The sequence below is a fragment of the Spea bombifrons genome, chromosome 6 (assembly GCF_027358695.1).
Source record: "Spea bombifrons isolate aSpeBom1 chromosome 6, aSpeBom1.2.pri, whole genome shotgun sequence".
NCBI classification, from domain to species: Eukaryota; Metazoa; Chordata; class Amphibia; order Anura; family Pelobatidae; genus Spea; species Spea bombifrons.
Window position 1 is genome coordinate 42468979 of NC_071092.1, and position 21732 is coordinate 42490710.

Consider the following 21732-nt stretch of genomic DNA (forward strand, 5'->3'; position numbering starts at 1 on the left):
CCACCGGCTTGCCCGGCATCGCAAATAAATTAAAGATGCCGTCTGAAACACAATACGTTCAGGTAGAACAGACAAAGGGCAACGTTGTGCTGTCTGATTCTACTTAGCCGCTGCCTCTAATTAGATTTTAGGGCTGAGTGAATTCTAGCGCCCGTTCCACGGGTCCGCTCGGGAAATATAATTTAAAAATACACTCTTGGTGTACAGATCTTTATAAAGTCAAAGTCTGTAGGAATTATTAGAACCACGAAAACAACAACTTCTTCTAAGAAGCTCCTTGGCGTGAAAGAGATGTGTTTGGCCGTAAGACATCTTCTCCCATGTGATAAACTCGCAGCCAATAAGCACTAAGCCTGGCTCAGCGCAGCCAATCACTGGCAGAAAATGTCAGACCACAGAGGAGGCATCGTACTGCAGCTTCTCCTTAAAAGTTTTTTTTTTCTTTAGTAAACGCACATTAACTTTTAATGCAACCCAACAGGGGTGGTAAACTGCTTTATAACCCAGCGCCGTCCATCCATAACACATAAAAACATTGACTTCCGTGGTTGAAGTATGCATTATACAGGGCCAGCACAGCCACTCTGCCAGATTCCTCCTCCTTCATAATGGATAGGGAATTAAGGGTGTTAAAATACCTGTACACTCTCACACTCCAACTTTAGTGAATAACCCCCGTAAATAGGGCTGAGTACCTCTCAGGAGCTTCGGTGAGGGTAAAGATCATAGCTGCATGAGTTGGACCGATTTAAACCAAAAGTCCATAAAGTATAAAAGTATAATAAAGTGTTAATCAGCCAAGACTTACCCGTCAGACATAGCAAGTCCTCGCACATCTATTCTAAAGGTGAGGCGGCGTTTTAACCGTAATACAAATTATGCAAAACTACACTAAAAAAGTAAAAAGTAGGCCAAAGACGTCACATCTGAGAACGGCTTGAGAGCTTTTGCTATTTAAAAGGTTAAATACCCCAGCAGCAAGCGGACTTATTAATAAGGGATGGAGATGAATCCGTCTTCCACGAGACGGGTGTCGGGTGATTAAAGAAACGTTTTCTACCTCCTGCAACTTGAAATCTCGCCGGGCCGAAGAAATTTGGGCTGCCGGATTATAGCCGCAGCCGTTCCCGGTCTATATGTGTCAAACTCGTCTATAAGATCCCGCTCCGCCAGGGCAATGGCTTCTGCTGATAGGATTGTAGAGGAAAACCAGCTTAAGCATTAAGAGGATTTTCATATTAAAAACATACGCAGGAATCCATAATATGACACTAAGCACAGGCAGCGCTCGCTACGGCGTCACTCACGCTGCTAAAGAAATCAGCCGCCAAACTGGAGACGCTCATCATGCTACAGACCGTTTCTCTCTGAAAAATCACTATTTTAGAGCAATTTTCAGGTGACGGAAATCACGGAGACCCCCGTTTCAAACCAATTGGTGGCAAGTTTACCCCGACGAGTTATTTACGCTTCTCAAACTTAGGAGGAAAGAACTCGATACCTGGGATCCGCCACAGGAGCAAGAACGCGCCTGCGATACTTTCCAGACTTCCAAAACATGACAGCCGTTTAACAATATGTATCACGCCAGCGACCAGAACGCTGCACGAGCGCTTTGTGACCCCTTGATGACAATTGACGGTTCGGGCACATCACGCACTAACATACAGTTAGCGACAATTGAGGTGCCAGGACCGTCATGGCTTTAAACGGCTGCAGAACGCCATCTACGTGTTTGGGATTACATCTCTTAAAGAAGAAAGGGCTGTTTCTTGGATAAAGGTTTGATCTCCAGACTAGGCTGTAGGAGAGCCTTAAATTACCTCGCTGATTATTTGGGTACTTCTGAGGCTCCGGGATTTCCAGATAAACCGTAGAACACCGGTTACCCCTTTATTCTCTAGCAATAGAAATACAACAGATACGTTCTGCGCCTTCCTCCTATGATTTTAGATTATTTCTCTGTATCTAAAGAGGCGTCTGCACTTTATTTACTGGCGGATAACACTTTATGAACCATTACTGCTCGGACCCCACACAACGGACTCAATAACAATAAAAAGGCTATTTCCCACAAACAAAACCACAATATTAATTTAGAAGTCAAATAAAAACCTAGGCAAGCTCCAGCTCTACCCCGTCGTCGTGCGTTTATCACATAAATTAACACCAGAAACCGCGTATGATTCTGGTGCAGGCGGTGACGGTTAATGTCAAACCACATCAAAGGAGAAAAAAAAAATCAACTCATTACTCGTGTAAGAGAGGAAAATAATAATAAGGAGACGTCTCTCCGGCGGGCTGCATGCGGGTCACCTACAGCCCGTCTCCCAGCCGCAGCGGAGGAGGAAATATCAATTTGTGCCCCAGCCGGATGGCTGCGAGATGAATATGAGAGCCATTAATCATGTCCTGTCAGGCGGCTGGGGAGGAATCGCGGCTTACCTGTGTGTCCATGGAGGGGCGAGTGAGGTCGAGGTAAGGTCGGAGATGTGCTGGAAGCCAGAACCAAACTCTTCCGATTGCTGGTGCGGCAGCTGCGGGGGAAAGAGGAGGAAAAAAAGATTGTTACAATTAGTGAAATGTGTTTTCTGTACGAAGGAGGAACTTCTATCAGTAGGAGAAACTCTAAAGAAAGGACCGCCAAGAGGGCGAAGGTTAGCCGGGACATCAACTGCATTCTCAAAAATGGATTATATCGATTTTATTTAATTGGTAAATTTAATATGTTTTTCAGAAAAAGAGAAGACATCACATTACTGACAACAGCGTCCCAAGGGTTATTTTTGGCAACATTTAAACTCATTTTCATCATTAGTTATTTGGAATAACTGAAAAAAAAACGTTCACAAATACTTAGTGATAAACAAGATCTGATATAAAACCATAACGGAACTCAGCCCTGAAAAGCACCCGTCACTTTCTTACAGACACACAATAATGCCCCATACAGCCCCGGCAACTTTGTGGAACTTTAACATGGATTATTTATTTTAAAAATACAAAAACACTGTAGAAGCTGCAGCTCCAGAGCGGCTGAGTTCTGCCCCCCCCATCTCTACTGAAGCAGCCAATCATTGGCAGGAAAGAGCTTCCATTGACGGTTGCTCTTTAAACTCGTTTGGCTGCTGCTACAAGGAACATATTAAAGAATAACCATGGAGAGGAAACATCAAACCCCGGCCAAACATTTCTCGTAGGAGACTGGCCACGCGAGTCATATAACAAAGAAAAATTAAACAAAAGAATCAAATAAAAAGCAAACTGACTTAAAGGTAAACAAGAAAATAATGTGAAGGCTGGAAATAAAAAGACACCTATTTTAGAGCCGAGATCGTTAAAGAAAATCAATTAGAGTTTTTCAGCCAGCAGGGGGGGGATCTAAAATACCCCCAGCGACCAGCACAGGTATATACCGTATATTATATCTATCTATATATATACACAAACATACACCGGAATATATCTCTATACCAGTATATATATATTATATAAGCACACATTCACATACTTCTATCTTTATCAGTAAAGAAACACACTGTATGATTATATCTGTAGATAAATGAAGGTTATTGTATTAATATGAAGATAAGCTCAATGTTATTCACTGCTGCATATTTTTAGTATTTTGGAATTCCCAAAGAAAAGTTGTTTTTTTTATCCATGTGGCTTCCCCTTTAAAAAGGCATTTAAAGATGGTGCGGCGCGCTGAAACTGTAGCGTCTCCCTTACAGGAGAGGGTTAGATCTATTGTATCTGCGTTTAAATAGAGATGACCTCATCTCATTACTATGCCAGGCTCCTCCAGAGCATGTATACGGGGAATGAGGTCATTCAATGACACGACGTACGTTACCTTCAATGCACAGGATCTCACATAACGGCTGAGATTAATGGATTCTCATACCGTTTCTAGATACTCTGAACAAACCGATTACAATCCACATAAACCATTAACCACACTTAAAAAAAAACAAAGTAGTTTGCTGAAAACATACATTGAAAGATAAAACAAATTTGTGAAAGTGCTAAATCACCAAAAACCTGCTCCTCTAAAGCACGCACACTGCAGGTATAGAGGTGACAGTATTTGCCCCCTTACCCCAGCTAAATGCCATGCAGGAGACGTGGCGGGGCAAACAAGCACCTGATAACACTTCCCTCCAGCACTGGCTTGGGTAACACTGCATGTGTGTAGAAAGTAGGCCCAATAAAGTCAACGGGAACACTTTCCTGCCACTGATTGGCTGCTTCAAGGAGCCAATCAGTGGAAAGAATTGTTGGACCATGGCGGAGGAGGCCAGTATGGCTGCCGCTTCTGTATCCGGTGAATGATTTTTTTTCCCCTTGTTTTGGATGAATTCATATTAAAGCACTCAGAGTAACGTTCATTCTTCCATAGCGGGGTCATTTTAATGTAATTTTGGGAGACACATGCGCTGCCAAGACAAGAGATTAGTAATCAGAGCTCGGGATATCTGATCCGGAAATCAGACGCTCCCTGGGGGGCAGCATCGCTTATCCTGTTCTTGAGTTCCACGGCCCATTAGTCCGGCTTGAAACTCAATGCTCTCCGAATCCCTCAAAGAGCAGATTGAGTCAGATAAATATCTCTAAACCAGGGGGGGGGTCTGACAGACGGAACGATGCCCCTGAATTAATAAGTCAACATTTACAAAATCACCAATAAACTCATGTGGGAGTAATAAAACGGGGCTTACAAATCTCCACCAATATATAATATATAACTTTTCAGCACTCCCCATAATATAAGAAAGCTGTAGAAAGGTTTGAGCTGCCCTGCATAATATAAAGGTCAGCGAGATGACGAGAAACGCACTTTACAGGAGGTTTCCAAACTCTCTCAGAGTAGGACATCACTTGGGTTGGCCGTCAAACTTCCCTGCCTGATAAGAATTAAACATAGAAACATCACGCATGGATATCATACACGATGTATGAAGTCTGTATGTTGCCTCCAAGCTGTTTGAGGGCCGTACCTTCCATAAGGTCTCTCTCAAGACCCTGGCGATTTTCAGGGAATTTCGCGAGAACCTAAACGTTCACCGACGCTACGTTTGATCAGATCCGTTCTTGAGACCATCAGCCAACGCTTGACCACTAATTCACTGTATGCAGTGCAGCAGCAAACCTACGGCTCCGGCAGAAGTTTTATCTCCTTCGTTGAGTGGCACATATCGTCTGGCACCCATGACGCACCGCAACACACGCTAGTCCCGCAGTCAAAAGGGACCAAGAGGTAACAAGAAAGTTACGGAAGAAGAGCGACGATCTTGTGGCATTAAGGGGCAACTAAAATGGTTTTATGTGTTTTAGAGGCTCACGGTTTATAGCTATGCCAGTTTGTGAGTCGCCCTGCTTTGTGCAGAAAGCAAAGAACCCAACAGAAATCGTAGGAAAAGAGGAAAATGGTATATTGTGCACGGCTTGACATATTGATGTGTGTATATTGTGATATTGGTAACGGAGAGCGCGTTCATGCGAACACACAGGGAGCCTGCGAATGCACACAATGTACCGGTGCCAAGGAACGCTCTAAGGAAGCAGGGATAGCTGGGATATGAGAAAATCCGGTGGGCTCAGGTAACGCACCTACTATGACCATACATTCACCTATACTATAATGTTTCATAGATAGGGACCCGTATGTTCAAAGCACTGGGTCTTGTCACCCTTACATGCGATGAAACGGCTTTAGTACTGGGTTGAAATGAAAAAAATCAAGGAACCCCCCCCCCCCCAAAAAAAAACACTTTACTGACTCGGACGTTACACATTAAATAGTCCATCTCAGTGACACGAGGAACTTCTATTAGTTATACCATAAGAGCGTGGCTCCAAACACCAGGCGGTCAGAGCTGCGAGCGGCCTACGTGATTATCACTCAATTACCGCAGTATACATTTCACTCTAATGTTACATTTATGGCCAGTTTTTTGCTCTATATGTTGAATTAATGTACGCAGCCCTGGCAGACTATCGTCCGAGTCTACGGTTATAAGGCGTTTATCATCCTCTTGGCTGTGAGTGATTAGAAAACGGCCTTTATATAACCCATATAACAGGCTGTGCGAGTCCGTCACGTGGTTACTGAAATTGGGCGTCTGAGTCGCTTTCAATGCCTAAAACGATTCGGATAATTTTGTGAAAGAGCGACGCTCATTAGGAGTAGACTCAATGAGGAGGAAACAAATATTTAAGACATTTCTGCTCACAATATCTGAAGTCTGGCATCGTCTGGCTCATAAAAGACCCAGCTGCATGCGACGGTAAAGAAGACACAAAAAGTTGTGCCTTTAATTACAGTAATTTGGAGATGGATGCGAGTTTGAAAGGAGTGACACAAAACAGGCGAGAGCAATAATTAGTTCCTCAGAAAAAAATATATAATATAAAAGCGCCAACAAGCATCTGCTTCACGGCTATTATTTTACCAGAAAAGAACTTGAATTTCTAGGATAACGCTTCTTTTTGAATATTTTGTAATAATTGCAGAGCAAGTTTGTACTTAAATCTTTGTGTATAATAAAGCCAAACAAAATTACGCAACATTCCATTTACCCGTATATACAACATTCATACACATATATTACAGTCCCTACAACCAAATGGTCTAACAAAACTAGAACCGACAGACTAAGACGAACTCGTTTCACAAGACATTATATATACACACACACGTGTGGCTGTTTTATGGACAAAGATATGATGCATTTATGCTGCAATATTCATTGTCTGGGTATTGTGTATATATTATATGTATGTATGTATGTATGTATGTATGTATGTATGTATGTATGTATATATATATATACACATATACATACATACATACACACACACACATATAATATATACACAATACCCAGACAATGAATATTGCAGCATAAATGCATCATATCTTTGTCCATAAAACAGCCATGGATTTCACACAAGAAAAACATTTAAAAGATTTAAAAAATACTTGGCTAACGGATCCACTTATTGCAGGTCTCTTAGATCGTAAGCTCTGAAGACAAGGACCCTGAAATACTTTTGTATCAGCTGGCATTTATATGAAATGTACTAAACGCACAAGTTCTGAGTTTTCATCCCATCTCATAGTGACTACTAATAATAAAATATTGTGCATTTTCTTCTTAAATTTTATCCAACATATAGAGGCTCTATCCACAAGCCAGACAGGGAGAGATCAATAAAACGGGAAGTTAGAAGCCAGACCTATAAACGTACAATGCATGGCTACCTTTAATTTATCAAACACAGCTTTATCAGTATAAATATATGAATTTCAAATTTCAGTTTCTTCTGATGAACCAGGAGCTACGGGAACCGCAAACCCGTACAGCCGGGGCTGCGTCCGAGGGCCGTAAGTGGGGTATAAAGGGCAGGCAGTACGCGGCTTACTTAGAAATACATGAATGGCATCTAAACACCATTAAGACTCTCTTCCGAGGACATGGCTTCCGTGTCATTGGGAACCTGCAATACTTTACCATGCGCAGAAACGTAAGGGATACCGGGGGGGGGGGTATATAAGTAACGCTTCTAGGTCGGATTTCCCGTATAGGCCGTATAAAGGACTGTCTGGTATAGGATACGGATCAGCGTTCACTCAAAGCTCAGACTCCTTTGTACTACAGATAATCCTGATCTCTCTACACAGCAACATCTCAAAAATACAAAACGACTAAGTGACCCGAGATTATTATTCTCCTGCTTTTGATGTATTTCATGGAAAACGGCTCGCGCTAAAAAGTACATCTTGAGCAGGCTCTCCGAACCGATATATTAGCCCCTTACTTCGGAGAGTCGCCCAAACAAAAGGTTCATCAATCTTCCCATCCACGCAAAAGCAATTTAGAACAATTCGGTTTACGAGAGGCCATTCGTAGCGTCGATGTCTGTTTCTTGGCTCAGTAGGTTCCGGTGAAGCGTTATTTTTTCCAATGTCTTAATTATTTTATATCTGTTTAGTAACTTCGGAGGTTTTCCGGAGTGGAAACTTACTAGAAGCAGCAGGTACTCCGTAATATTACCGGTCATGAGACAGACTACACGGCACTGGTGACCCCGTACCGGGCCAAAACCCCAGGCGGCCGGAATGTGATGGACCGCATGTGACCGCCGACCCGACTGCACTTTACATACATCGCTGTCACCAGGAGTCTGCTCCTGTAAAGCATATCTAACGTATATACCATATAACATATCTAACATATATATACTGTATACCTGCCTGGAAAAAAATCATAGCGCTAACCCACCTGTGTTCAAACCCAGATACTCCCCTGCTTGGAGTATACTCGCAGCCGTGGAGTATCCTCGACAGGCAAGGCATTCGTTTTCAGTATACAGGCTGCTGGGATCCACTAAGATCCAATTAAAGCTCATTAGAAGGACCATTTGCAGCTGAACCACCGGCCCCTCCTAAACCCAGAGCTCCTAAAATATTAATGGAAGGGGATTGAAAGCCAACTTTCACGTGATGAACGTAACCGGGAATTAAAAGCGATCCTCATATCAGACACACACACACACACACACACACACACAATATCAATCCACTCCTCACACAAACCAAGGGCTGTTTGTTAAGGACAAGATAATGTAGCGAAGGGGTCTACTGTTGGTTAATCTTTAGTTGGCAACAATTGGTTAATCCCTTAGATTGTAAAATCATGAGTGGGGTCCTTGAAGCCCACCATTCCGGGTTATCTGCATATATATTAACCCCTTAATGACAAAGCCCGTACTTGTACAGGCTCAAAATGCATTGTTTTCAATGGGTTTAGGGACCGCCCATTGTCCTTAAGGGGTTAATGTGAATTTGTGATTGCGGTGTCCTAACAAGTAAAAACACCCCGCTGGTTGCTATGCGGATAACATTTCCATTTAGTTTTATACATGGCCCTCTCCTTTTCATTTAAATCCGAACAAACAGATTCAACATTTCTTTAAAATTTGTAACTATATTAAAACTAGTTAAACTGGAAAAAAAAAAAAAAAACCTCACAGAAGAAATACATAAACCCTAAGAGGACGGGGAATCACAGACGACGTAGCGTCCTTCATTGTATGACATCGATATATACTCAATAACATCTATATATTTTCTGAATTAAACACGGGGGCAATGGGTCTTAATTGCTTCAAAAAAATTATATATATTACATATAACACACACACTACTGTTCAAAAGTTTGGGGTCACTTAGACATTTCCTTGTTTTTGAAAGAAAAGCTACATTTTGTCCATTAAAATAACACAAATTGGATCATAAATCTAGCACAGACGGGGTTAATGTTGTAAATGACTATTGTAGCTGGAAACTGCTGATTTTTTCTGAAGTATCTTCATAGGTGTACAGAGGTCCTTTATCACTCCCATCACTCCTTTATCACTCCCATCACTCCTGTGTTCCAATGGCACATTGTGCTCGCTAATCCACATTTAAGTTTAAAAAGCGAATCAATCAGAAAACTATTTTGCGATTAAAATTACAACTAGAAATGTAAACACACACACAGTATATACAGTATATGCTGTACTCCAGCGGTAACAAAACAAAAATGGATAGATAGATATATATAGATAGATATCTATCTATCTATCTAGATATATATATCTATATATATATATATATATATATAGATATATAGATATATAAACCGTAAAGAATAACTGCAAGCAAATAAATCGAACCTTTATGACTCCCCCGAGTACAAACGCATCACGGCGAGGGCCCCCCTGAACCTGCGCGCAACTTCAGAGCTTCGCTACAAGTGTCACAAGACACAGAACGAACCGAGCGGCGGGTCACAGGGCACAAAGGCCGATGTATACGTACACACACACACATATATATATATATATATATATACTTGGCATGCGGCTCTATGCGGCTGGCAGAGTAAGTCATGGGCTTAGAACAGCAAAAAAAAACTTGCAGAATAATTGTGCTGCAACAGGTACGCCACTAATTTACTTAACCCTCTGTCAGCTGGACAGGTACGTCACTAATTTACTTCACACCTGTCCAGCCGACACAGGGTTAATTTCAAAGGAGGACATGGAAAACTCAGCAGAGCTGCTTTTGTCCCGCAATGACCCACAAACACGCGTGAACACGCTTCACAACGATCATGAACGTAGGGGCAGTATATTTGGCGCCGTAGGCAATGCCGCAAAAAAGCAGTTGGCGAAAGTGATCTAAACCGATATGAATGTCTCCATCGCAGGGTCGCTGGGGTGATAGGAGTTGATGTCCAACAAACTAGGGTGGTGGCTGCTGTTACTGTAATTAAAAGGAACTTAATGCAGCCGATTCTAAACTCATTAGGAGATAAGCAATCCCCTTATATACCAGCCATGTCAGACTGAACAGATATTAACCTTTTATGTGCCAGACAAGGACGCAATCAATTTGAAGAAGCTCTCTGGCACAAAGTGTATTAGATGTTAGATGCTAGTCTCGGATTCCTAATAAAATGGTTAATAAGACAAGGCTATGCGCTCAATAGTGTATGTCTGGGAAATGTAATCAGGAAGAAAGTACATTATTTCAATTCAGACCAATTTTTAGAAAGACTTACGTGTGGGGTAAAAAGTCAAAGCTTTTGTTCCACTGCAATTTTTTAATCAGATTTCATATAAAATGCCAAAATTGTATTTTTGCCAGAGATCACTTTTGTCCCAGTGAACGCTGTGTGTCCAGCACCCCCGGGGACAGACGAGAGACGGGTTTTGCCTGGGACGGTTAAGCCAGGTGTTAAAATCCTGGCCAATATTTTAACAGGTGTGCGAGATTTCTCACTCCTACGGTTTGTTTGCCGGCCGGTAACTCAAACCCTCTCCCCCACGTGTAATATTTACACTCCCAAAACACCGCATCTCGCATGCATCTAAGAAGAGACCGATGTGCTTGGAGAGGCAATTAATGCCCCCGTTCACCACCCCGGCACATGTATAAATCTACCACACAGCCCAAATAATGGCTGATCGCTGGCACCTAAGTCCATGTCTGGGCATCCATTCCAATACACCCGGGGAAAGTCATCTACTTCTAGCTACACTCCGTAGATAGGTGCACCGGTAAATATAATCATAACCGGGGGCTAATAGGAACCGTATAAAGCATGCGGGGGATCCTGCACATCATCTCCGACAACACTTCTCCAATAAATAGTCGAGGAAACTAAAACAGAGGGCAAAGAAATGGCAAAAGGAGGAGAAAAAACAAGGAGACAGGTTTACCTCTTGGTGCGTCTCAGCATACTGGTCTCCTGCAGAGAGAAGTTGGACAGTACTGTCCAGAAAGAGTCAGACATTGTCCAGGGCGGCCCTCATGGCTGGCACCATTCAACATGCATTAAAGGACCGGCCTCGGGACACGAGGAAACGGACGGTGATGCAGCCGGCGAGCGTCCCCGGAGCTCTTTCCATGAACACGAGGCAGGCAGATCGCTCCCTGCTGCTCCCAGCGCTTCTGCTCTCGATTGATTTCAGCCGCCCCTCCTTTCCGAACATCCCTCCCTCTCAGGAGGGCGATGAAGAATTAGAAGCGGATCCCTCCTTTGATTTCGAGTTCAGTTTGGGAGTCGCTCATCAGACAGATGCCTCGCGCTGCTGGTTTTGTAGAAGGGCCAATAATGGGGGGGTTTTGGGGGGGGGGGTTCTTAAAATTCCTCCAAGCACCAAAAAGGCTTTGCTCTTAAGGCACATCTATAACATCAGCACAGGCTCATATACCCTGTATACAGAGGGGTATATAAAGCGTACGTAGCGATAAAATCTACCTATACCAAACAGACGGATAATGGACACGCCAGCAACTCAAACAAATCACCCAGACAAGCAGGTTTTCCCATTTCACACGAAAACGCGAATCCATTGATCCACCAAAAGATGCGCTGAATCAGACTTTATTACATATACATACATATATATACATACATAGACACACACCTATATCTATCACACATATAGGTCTACAGCTTATACATATTGGTAACAATTTCCCCACAATATCTTTACAAGCAGCGTAGAGCCGAGTGAACTTCCATACGCATCTAAACACGCACGCTCGCCAGCGCAGTCCGGTTACACAGACGCTTTGTCCAGGGTCCGGTTTCAGCCCTGCCGCTGGGTCACACAGGATTGTGTTACGTGTAAAGTCTTCTTAAAAGTTTGAGTGGTTTTCATCCGACTAAAGAGGAGAACGACAGATCTGCAATTCTTTCTTCTCTTTAAAGAGTTGTAGTAGTGGAACGGAACCTTAAGATTTTGCCATAGAAAGATTTTTCCAGACAGATTGTGATAATAGGTACAGATTATATGCCGGTTTCTCAAATGATCTGGACTGCAGAATAAAGGGAAACTGTCAGAACTGTGAGCCGGCTCTGTACAGAGCACTGAAACTCATCTGGAATGTAGATTATTTTATTACCTTTATGGAATATTCCAGGTCTGCTGTACAGCTCTTGTAAACATCTAAAATCGCAAATATCTGGCGAGTAACTAGTTTCTAAAACAGGATTAATGATCGGTATGGACGGAAATATTCTGGCTCACGAGTACAGCACCAGATCCCAACTATTTGGAAGTGAAAGGTGAGGAGGGCAGCTTGTTTTATTGGTGCTGGTTACACATAAAGGGTAATTATAGTGTAAGGCTGTGTCAGCCTGTGTGGAGCAGTCAGCGGGTTATTGTTGGTTGCTATAGCGATTGCACCTTTTCACAACAGCACTTTATACTGTCACTACTAAAGCTCAGTACAGCGGCCCCGTAATAACATATTGCACAGACTTTAAAAAAAAAAATAATATCTATAGTTATAAAGGGAAAAACTAATTGAGATCGGAAAAGCTTAAAGATTCCACTAAACATAAAGGAAAAGGGGGAATGACTTCTCTTTTCAGCTCCCGCTTCATGCCGGGAACGGATGTTTACAGTCGTAAACACGTAAAGGAGAGCTTTACATCACGCCTCGAGCAGCCGTTAACCTCTTACATCCTCTCTGGGTCTCTCGTTATCGTTTGCCTGGTACCTAAATTCTAAACTGGGCACAGGCCGGTTTAAGACAAGCTGATGCATCTTCAGGTGTCTCTGGGCATTCATTATTATGTATTGTTTTTATATAGCGCCACCATATTCCATAGTGCTGTATAATGGGGAGACAGGACATAAGTAGTATATAACTGCTGCAGGACTACATCTCCCATACTCTTCAGCCAGCCCCTTAGCTGAAATAGCATTGTGGGAGATGTAGTCCTGCAGCAGCTGGAGGGCCGCAGGTTGGACGCCCCTGATATAACAATTACAGAAACAACAACAGGTGAGGAGAGCCCCGGCTCAAAGAGCTTACAATCTTTACATTCATGAATCCAGCATAACCAAGGCTTTAAGAGCGTCATACCAGGGGTCTCCGTTACACGCCTGACCCCGAGCCTCTAACACACCCCCCCCAGAACTAAAGTGTTCATCTCGAAAAGTTCAGAGATATTAAGAAAGCCCCCATAAGCTTCCAGTCCGGATATTACACTGCGGTGAATAGAAAAGCGGATGTTCTATTCCATGAACGAAGGCGAATGCAGTTATTCAGGGGACGGAATTGTGAAGATAAAATCTAATTTTAATATGACGAGATCTATTTATATCTCTTGTGCGATCCGTATAATAATTCAGTTGTCTTTTTGCCCATTTTGCTCAGATCATAATAATGAATAACCACTCTGGCGTTAATATTTCATATTTAAATTAAAAAAAACATTCTACTACTGCTCTGAGCTCTGCGTTCCACAGCTAGATACCAAGTAATGTGTTCTAGGCTCTGCGTTATAGGACATTTCAAAAGATTTGGCAGTGTTTAAAGGGAATTAGGGATGAGGTAGTGAGCGGGGTGGTGACCCAAATAGCAAGGTGAAACGGAATGTAATTTATCACATTATCAAACCAGGACATCGAAGCTCATCAAAAGGTAGATGCACAGAACAGCAACCCAGCAGAAGAGGGAAAAGGTTAGTGTGTGATTATAATTCGAAACTAGCAAAGTTAGGGCCTGGACAGCTTAATTCGACCATGACGTTCCCGGTGACGTTCTGACTGCCTAGAAGCGTGAGCGCAGGCTAAAATCGATTTGCGTTTTGCTCTCACATTGGGATATAATGTATGGATGTGTGGGTTGATGTATGGATGTGTGGATTGATGTATGGATGTGTGGATTGATACGTGGGCTCTGTTCACAGCTCAGTAAATCACTCCTGGTCGAGAAAGTGAAATCCGGAATTGAGTCTGGATAATGGGCTCTTTTCCTGGGTTATTGTGAATTAACCGTGCAGAAGCCGACACGCGCAAGAGATAAAGCCCGATTATAGCCGGAGTCATAGCTTAAGACGAAACATGTTATTACGGGCGAAGTGCGTGGCAGCCTATAACTTGCGGCATTAAATGCAAGCTGCGACTGTTGAATTCTATGCTTGGGGTGTAATAATTTGTTTAATCCAGCGTGCTTTTCACCGCACTGCCATGCAATTAACTTCATTACGGAGTAGTAATGCGGCAGCATCTGAGCGAAGCCCGAGCCCCCCGTCCCCCCCCGATCCAACAGACCTGAAAGCCACGGATCTGTGTCTGCCGATGAGAGCGGCGCAGGCACACAACGTATCCGCCGGCAAAGCAAACGGATGCTTAAGCTGGGGGGATAACATTGTGTGCACAGTATAAAAAGAAAAAGGGGGGGGGGATAAAACACTACCAAAGGCTGACGAGTTTAAAATATTAGCACTTTGGACCATAATGTAAATTTTTTAAGAAATGTTTTACATTCCTGTTCCTTAATTAACATACCATTTAGTTATAAAAGTGCTTAATTCGGTAAGATTGGTGGAATGGCATCTTTAATCATCATTTGGCTACTAACCTAAATCTTTCACAGAGAATATTTAATCTCGTACGATCGTGCCTCATTCAACATTACACAGGGAAGGCTCATTTGTCATGTGACAAAAAAAGCAGACACTTATTGGCTGTTGCCATAGAAACAGAAAAGGCATTTCTTTATGAGATTAACCTTTATTTTAAAAGGCATCGACTTTAATATTTTCTAATCATCGCGTTTCTGTAAGTTAAACTGTTTTGGGATGCGCTACTTGTTTTGGGAGCCAATCCTTGACAAACTATTTATTCCTAATTTTTCTCTGCCAATAACAACAAAAAAAAACATAAAAAATGTCCCTATGTAGTATACAGAAACGATTTTCCAAAGGTGGTGTAATTTTATCATCAAGTTATTATAAGACAGGCCCATTCATTTAATGTATATGCTAATAAAGAAAGGCCACAAAGGCCATAACAGGACCCCCGACAGCTGGATACGGACTGTTCGCTGGAAATGAAGCCAGGTAAAATATCTGCGTAACGCTACACAGAACCTTCGCGGGAGGATTTCCAGTAACAGGTAATTGCGGCTATAACGCATATGCCTTTCCTGCGCTTGGAATCCCCAACGTCTCTCTAATGCAATATGAATGAAATAGCGCGCGCCTCGAACGCTTCATTAAAAGCACTTGGTGCACAGAAAATGTGTCTTTATACAAAGAATTATTCAGAAAGAAAGAAAAAAGAAAAAAAGAAACACTTTCTATGAAGCATAAAAATACACTTCATGAAACTGCCTTTATCTGCAGACATGGAGGACGCCGTTATCGTCAGCCGTTATAGTTTTGGGTTATTTTCTCAGTTCTAACACCACAGCCGGTTCTATAGTAATGCGATGTCCGACTGGGTGATTAAGACTGAGCTATACTATGGTTTCCGCAGGCAGTATGACCAGCAGTCCGGTTGTTTGTCTTGACTTGGCTGTAATAAATCTTAAATTCATACAGTCGGTGAATGCGCTGCTGTCTGAAAATATAACAGGAATAGTAAGATATTTTTTTTAATAAAGATTCAGCGTTTCGTTCCGCTTTAAAGCCGTTATTACACAAGAACGTCGTTTGTTTTCTGAACCAGGAACAAAGCTTTACTTAACCCCCGGGAACCTTTTGAAAGGCAGCGTAGGAGTCGAGCGGCAGCAGCGTGCCTGACCTCGGGAGGCTCCGGGATATCCAACTGTAAATGACTTGTCAGATACACAGGAATGAATGCGGCTGCCATGGCAACCAAGTCAACAACATGCAAACAAGAACGGCTGACGCAGCAATTCTACAGGTGATGGCAACTCAAACCTCTCGATACAACTCTGAATATCTCCAAAAGACCCACTTATCAGGAAAATAATAAAATCACTTAAATTCACAGCACACTAGTCTACTATCACATCATCTCACTGAACCAGGATTCCTCCAACTAAATCGCACCATTCTCCTTTAGGTTTAAAAACTCAACAAGAACGAAAAAAAAAAACAAAAAAAAACAGGGTTTTAAAATCTTTTTTTTTCTTCAACTGTAAATTGTAAGCTCTTTGACCCGGGCCCCCCTCACCTGCATCTGTAAGTCAAACTCTTATGTTATATACTACTTGTTATGTCTACCCATTGTACAGCGCTACTGAATATGATGGCGCTATATTAAAACTACAAATAATATTTTGATTTCTGGTATAAAGTGTCCTTTTGTTCCCGTGGCTATTTCTCACTTAAAACTTTTAGACGTTCTCCTATGTACTTTTTTTCACCACAAACATAATTTGGTGAAGTCCGGGGGGAATAAGTTTCTTCTACAAATCTCTTCCTTGTGCGTTTGGGTCCAGAAATGCTGGGAATCGTTCACTTATTTGTCCCGAGTTCACCTCCTCTCATTTCACTCCTTCCGAAGCTGCCAGAATGTACCGGGTTCCACTGGGAAGGAATAATCGACTGAACCGGGTAAAAAGAGCTTATACCCGTATAAAAATCGGGTAAATCCAGTATATTGTTCCTTTCTACTTGTGACCAAAATAAACGTTTCACAAACGCTAAAAATGGGCAATTCAAAGAAGTTTGTGATATATTATAAATGACAGTCCGCTACAAAGATGTGAAGCTGGTGAGGTCTCAGAAGTCCCTTTTCCAGATGTACACATATTAGCTTCTGTTACATCTGAAGTGTGTGTGGGGGGTTTGATGAAATGCTACCCATCATCCACATCAGGCCATGCCTTACGAGGTCGATCATTACAATTTTAACGCACCCCCCCAAAACACAGTATATGTATGAATTTGCAATAATAAAGCAACATAAACCCTCAGAGGCCAACGTTCAGCAAACAAGCATCACGTCCAGGATTATTTTCACAGCGCCCTTCGCATCATGCGGTTACTTGTGGCGTTTCCATCTTACCTCCACGGCAGTGGGCTACCGTAACAGGGGCTACCCGGATTGCTCTGTGGCTGCGGGTAGGCGAAAAAGGCTAGCGGCGAGGTGTCGAGGGCGCAGTCGGCACTGAACGGGATTTTCAGGTGCTGCGGGTTGGACGATGGAGACAGAGCGCGGTGGAGGGCTTCGCTTCCTCGGCAGTGCGCATGCAGAGGAGAGAAGATTCTGACGGGGTACCAGAAACAATCAGCGTTAAAAAGCACCAGAAGATTCCACGCGCGAGTTCTGGGACTAGTTTTTGGGTCATTAATAATTCATGTAGGGTAATTAATTTTATCTGTTAAACCGCTCTAAATGGGTTAAAAGCGCAGAGAAGAAAACAATGCTAAAGGGCATCATTCCCTGCCATCATTTATATATAGTTTAGTTTTGCATGAGTGATAAAGTGGGTCTGCAGCAGATTATTGTGTACGTTGAAGGCCGAGAAAGGCTTCCCCAAGGGGTTCTGCAGCAGCTGCCGCCCTTCCGTTCTATAAATGCTCTTGGAGCCGTGCTCAGATTCACTCGCACCTGTTAGGGCGAGCGGGTGCCAGGGGGCCGAGAAACAACAAAAAGACATCTAATAGCCCCGATATTCACTGCAGACTCCTCTGCCACGAAACGTTAAGTCATGGGGGTAATTTTATCCTCTTTTTAACCCCTTATTTTAAAAGCCGCTGAGAGGCTTTATTCCTGATCTCATAGTTAACCAACTCTTTACAAGAGCATTACCCCGACTAGTAAAAGCTACATAGTGTGTGTTTCATGGGGAAATTACACTGACTGAATAATGGGTTAATACCTCCAAGGGAAGCAAAGCATGGAAGGGAATTAATTTTGGGGTGATCAGCAATAATTTTAATTTTCTATAATGTCATACATTTATCATTCTTTTTAAGCACTAACTTTTATGGAGAAGGGGAAATAGCAGAAGAAACATTGCTGCCACCTAACAAAATACCAACAATTTCCCCTCTGCGTATTTAACAGATTTACAGGTGGTAATTAAGAGCGTTAAAAATAAAGCAGCTAAATTATATATATATTTAAAAATATATAAGGTTGTTTAATCTATGCCCGGTGTCGTAGGACGGGTCTCTTTAATGGCGGTGCTTACTGGATCCGCAGGTTTGGCGCTCCGAATCTCTCTTGTCTTCTTTTCATCATAATGTCGTATTAAACGGGAATAAATGCTGCGGACGACGTTCAGCTAGATGTGGAGGAGCTGGTTATATTCCAATGGAAGAAAGTTGATCAAAGCGTCCTGCGCGCACATCCCTCGGCAGGGGTCTTTAGTTCAAAATGATGGTATTACTGGTGTCCAAAGGAGGGCTCGGCGCGAGTGACACTCAGAGCACGGAGTCCACCTGAAAACCCTCAGCAGTCATATAAATAGCAATGCACGCCTGATATGGCTGACAGCAAATCAGTGACACCGAGCAGAATGTTTTCCTGGGCTTCGGATATCACAGCGGCAACAGACAACCACAGAGCGAGCCAAAAACCTGACCGGGTGGAGGAGGGGAGGCCAAGGAGCCGGCACAATAAAAAAGGGGACAGAGAAAAGGAATGACTTTGCGGCTGGAAAGGTCCGGATGGGTTTGGAGATCGTGCGCGACACCGGCTGTCACTCGGGAAGAAGTTTTGCAGCAGCTGTTCCACTCGCACAACCGGAACATTCCATTTCGGCGGATTAGTTTATGATTCATTTCATACGTTTAAAATTCAACTGGAGCAGAAGGCAAACAAGTTTAGAGCTGCAAAATTAAAAAAGCCCTTTCCACGCCAATCTCACGCTCGGCAAAGATAGATAAACGAAACTGGTTTATGGCACGATGATTAACCGGTCGCATAAAACAAAGCCGATACATCACATCGTCACCTAATCGGAGAGGATTTAAGAGATTAGATTCTACCCCTCTCTGCTTTCAGACCCTCCTCGTTTTACATCGGGATCCCGCAGACCTTTCCCCGTCTCCCGCCAGGTCCACTCTCCGTCGGGAGATCGCGGTTATGCAGCTTCCAGGCCGCGCTCCGTTCCTTTGCCAGCCCCCGATGCGACGGCTCCGGTGGGTCCTCCGCTTGACATCATCGGTGTTTTAGTGCCTTTGACCAGCAGACTTTTTGCATCATCTCACTTCACTCCCTTCTCCTCTCCCTCTCTCATAGCATTTTGCTCGTCATCCCTCCACCAAATTCTTCCTCTCCTTGCCACCGTCTATGCGCGCTTTGATTCCGTATCTCCGGGCCCCGTCTTCTTCCCGGGCCCACATTGCTAGCGAGGATGAAAGAACGCGCTAAATTCCTGCCGGGCATCTCTGATTTACCATTTTCTCAGCGCTAGATCCCCGCAGACAACATTGTTATTAACAAAGTGTGTGCGAAGGGGTGAAATAAAGGTCTTGCTGACACGAGCAAACATAAAATGTGCGCTTTAATTGAACCCTTTGTTATAAAATGTAAAAAAAAAAACAAAAAAAAAAACACTTTTTCTATAAATCTGAGAAATGGGAAAGGCAGCGCGTTTTCCGCCGGCTCAGGAATTCTGAATACAATGAAAGTAAGATTGTTCAAAACGCCATATTGCAGGACCAGAACCCACTCTGGAGAACTCCCTTCCATCCATGATGAGTGATCATTAACCCTTTATAACAGTGTTTGATTAACAGCGCCCCCTTTTTTTCTGTATCATACACAATTTATTGCTGAAGGGTCTCACCAGTAGGGCTGCAACTAACGATTATTTTAATAATCGATTAATCGGCCGATTATTTTTTCGATTAATCGATTAATCGGATAAAAAAAAACAATATGCAAATTTTTCGTTTATTTAAAAGAATTTAATGAACTGGATGTTAAAAAACAACTTAAAATTTACATTAACATTCTTATTTTGTTATGATGTAATAAAAAACAATATTTTCAAAGTACAAGAACCCAAACACAATATTTATGAAACAAAATAACCCCAAACATTCTGAAAAGAGGTGGACTATTACTGTTCAAGAAACTTTGCCCCAGCACTTTGCACCCAGCACTTTGCACCCAGCACTTTGCACCCAGCACTTTGCACCCAGCACTTTGCACCCAGCACTTTGCACCCAGCCCTGGCACTTTGCACCCAGCACTTTGCACCCAGCACTTTGCCCCAGCCCTGGCACTTTGCATCCAGCACTTTGCACCCAGCATTCAGCACTTTGCACCAGCACTTTGCACTTTGCACCCAGCCCTGGCACTTTGCACCCAGCACTTTGCACCCAGCCCTGGCACTTTGCACCCAGCACTGGCACTTTGCACCCAGCACTTTGCACTGTGCCCCTGCACCCAGTCTCTAACTCTGCCCTGCACCCACTCTGCCCTGCACCCACACTAACACCCTGCCCTGCATCCCCACCCCCACTCTGCCCTGCACCCAGTCTCCCACTCTGCTCTGCACCCACACTCACACCCTGCATCCCCACCCCCACTCTGTCCTGCACCCAGTCTCCTGCCCTGCACCCCCACCCCCACTCTGCCCTGCACCCCCACCCCCACTCTGCCCTGCACCCACACTCACGAACCGCTCTGTGCGAATGGAGCCACTCGCACAGAGCGAACCGCTCTGTGCGAATGGAGCCACTCGCACAGAGCGAACCGCTCTGTGCGAATGGAGCCACTCGCACAGAGCGATTCGCTCTGTGCGATCCGTGCACATAGACATGAAGAATACTTACCTCCGGAACGCGTCACATCCGTCACGTAGCTAAAAGAAGGCGGAGACTGCAGAGCGTGTAGCAGAAGCGGGGAACGCTCGCGGAGGTAAGTAAAAGGAGCCGAGTGCTCCAACAACGAATTGATCACTCGATTAATCGATAACGGAAATCGTTATCGATGATTTCCGTTATCGATTATTATCGATTTTATCGATTCGTTGTTTCAGCTCTACTCACCAGTCATTTATATTTTTAAAACAGATGAGTGGGAAAAAATGAATAAACCGAATTTCTTGTAAAATCTTTAATTAAAGCTGAGCCGCGTTGGCCGTTGGATCTTTACGCAGGATCGTTCTCGGATGAAATGCATTCCTAATGCCCGGTTAACACGTATAACACTCAAGATGACACACCGTTTGATAGAAGAACAAAACGTTAACCTGAGATCCGGCAATAACAGAGAGGGCATTAAAGGCATAATCACAGATAAATATACACTAGGATGACAGTAATTAATACCTGTGTGCATGCGCCGGCAGGGAAGCGAAGGCTTTGTGTACTCTTAATCAAATGGGTTATTTTTACTTATTCCGTGCAACAGCTGCACAAAGGAGAAGGAATCGGGTGACGGAGAGATGACCTTTAACACCTCTCGGCTGAAAATGTCATAGCCGAGGACTTAAAC

General features: G+C 43.4%; 1 protein-coding gene across 3 annotated transcripts in view; it reads right to left on the minus strand.

Annotated features, from left to right (window-relative positions):
- MAST2 (microtubule associated serine/threonine kinase 2) overlaps nt 1-21732 on the minus strand; it is a 79447-nt gene that overhangs the window by 28096 nt on the left and 29619 nt on the right. For 2 of the 3 annotated variants that reach the window (XM_053469932.1, XM_053469930.1), the window contains exon 5: nt 2446-2537. In XM_053469932.1, coding sequence (XP_053325907.1) covers nt 2446-2537 — 92 coding nt within the window. Of the gene's footprint in view, nt 1-2445; nt 2538-17340; nt 17542-18472; nt 18811-21732 lie in introns of those variants that run through there. The other variant, XM_053469933.1, reaches the window with a different exon arrangement.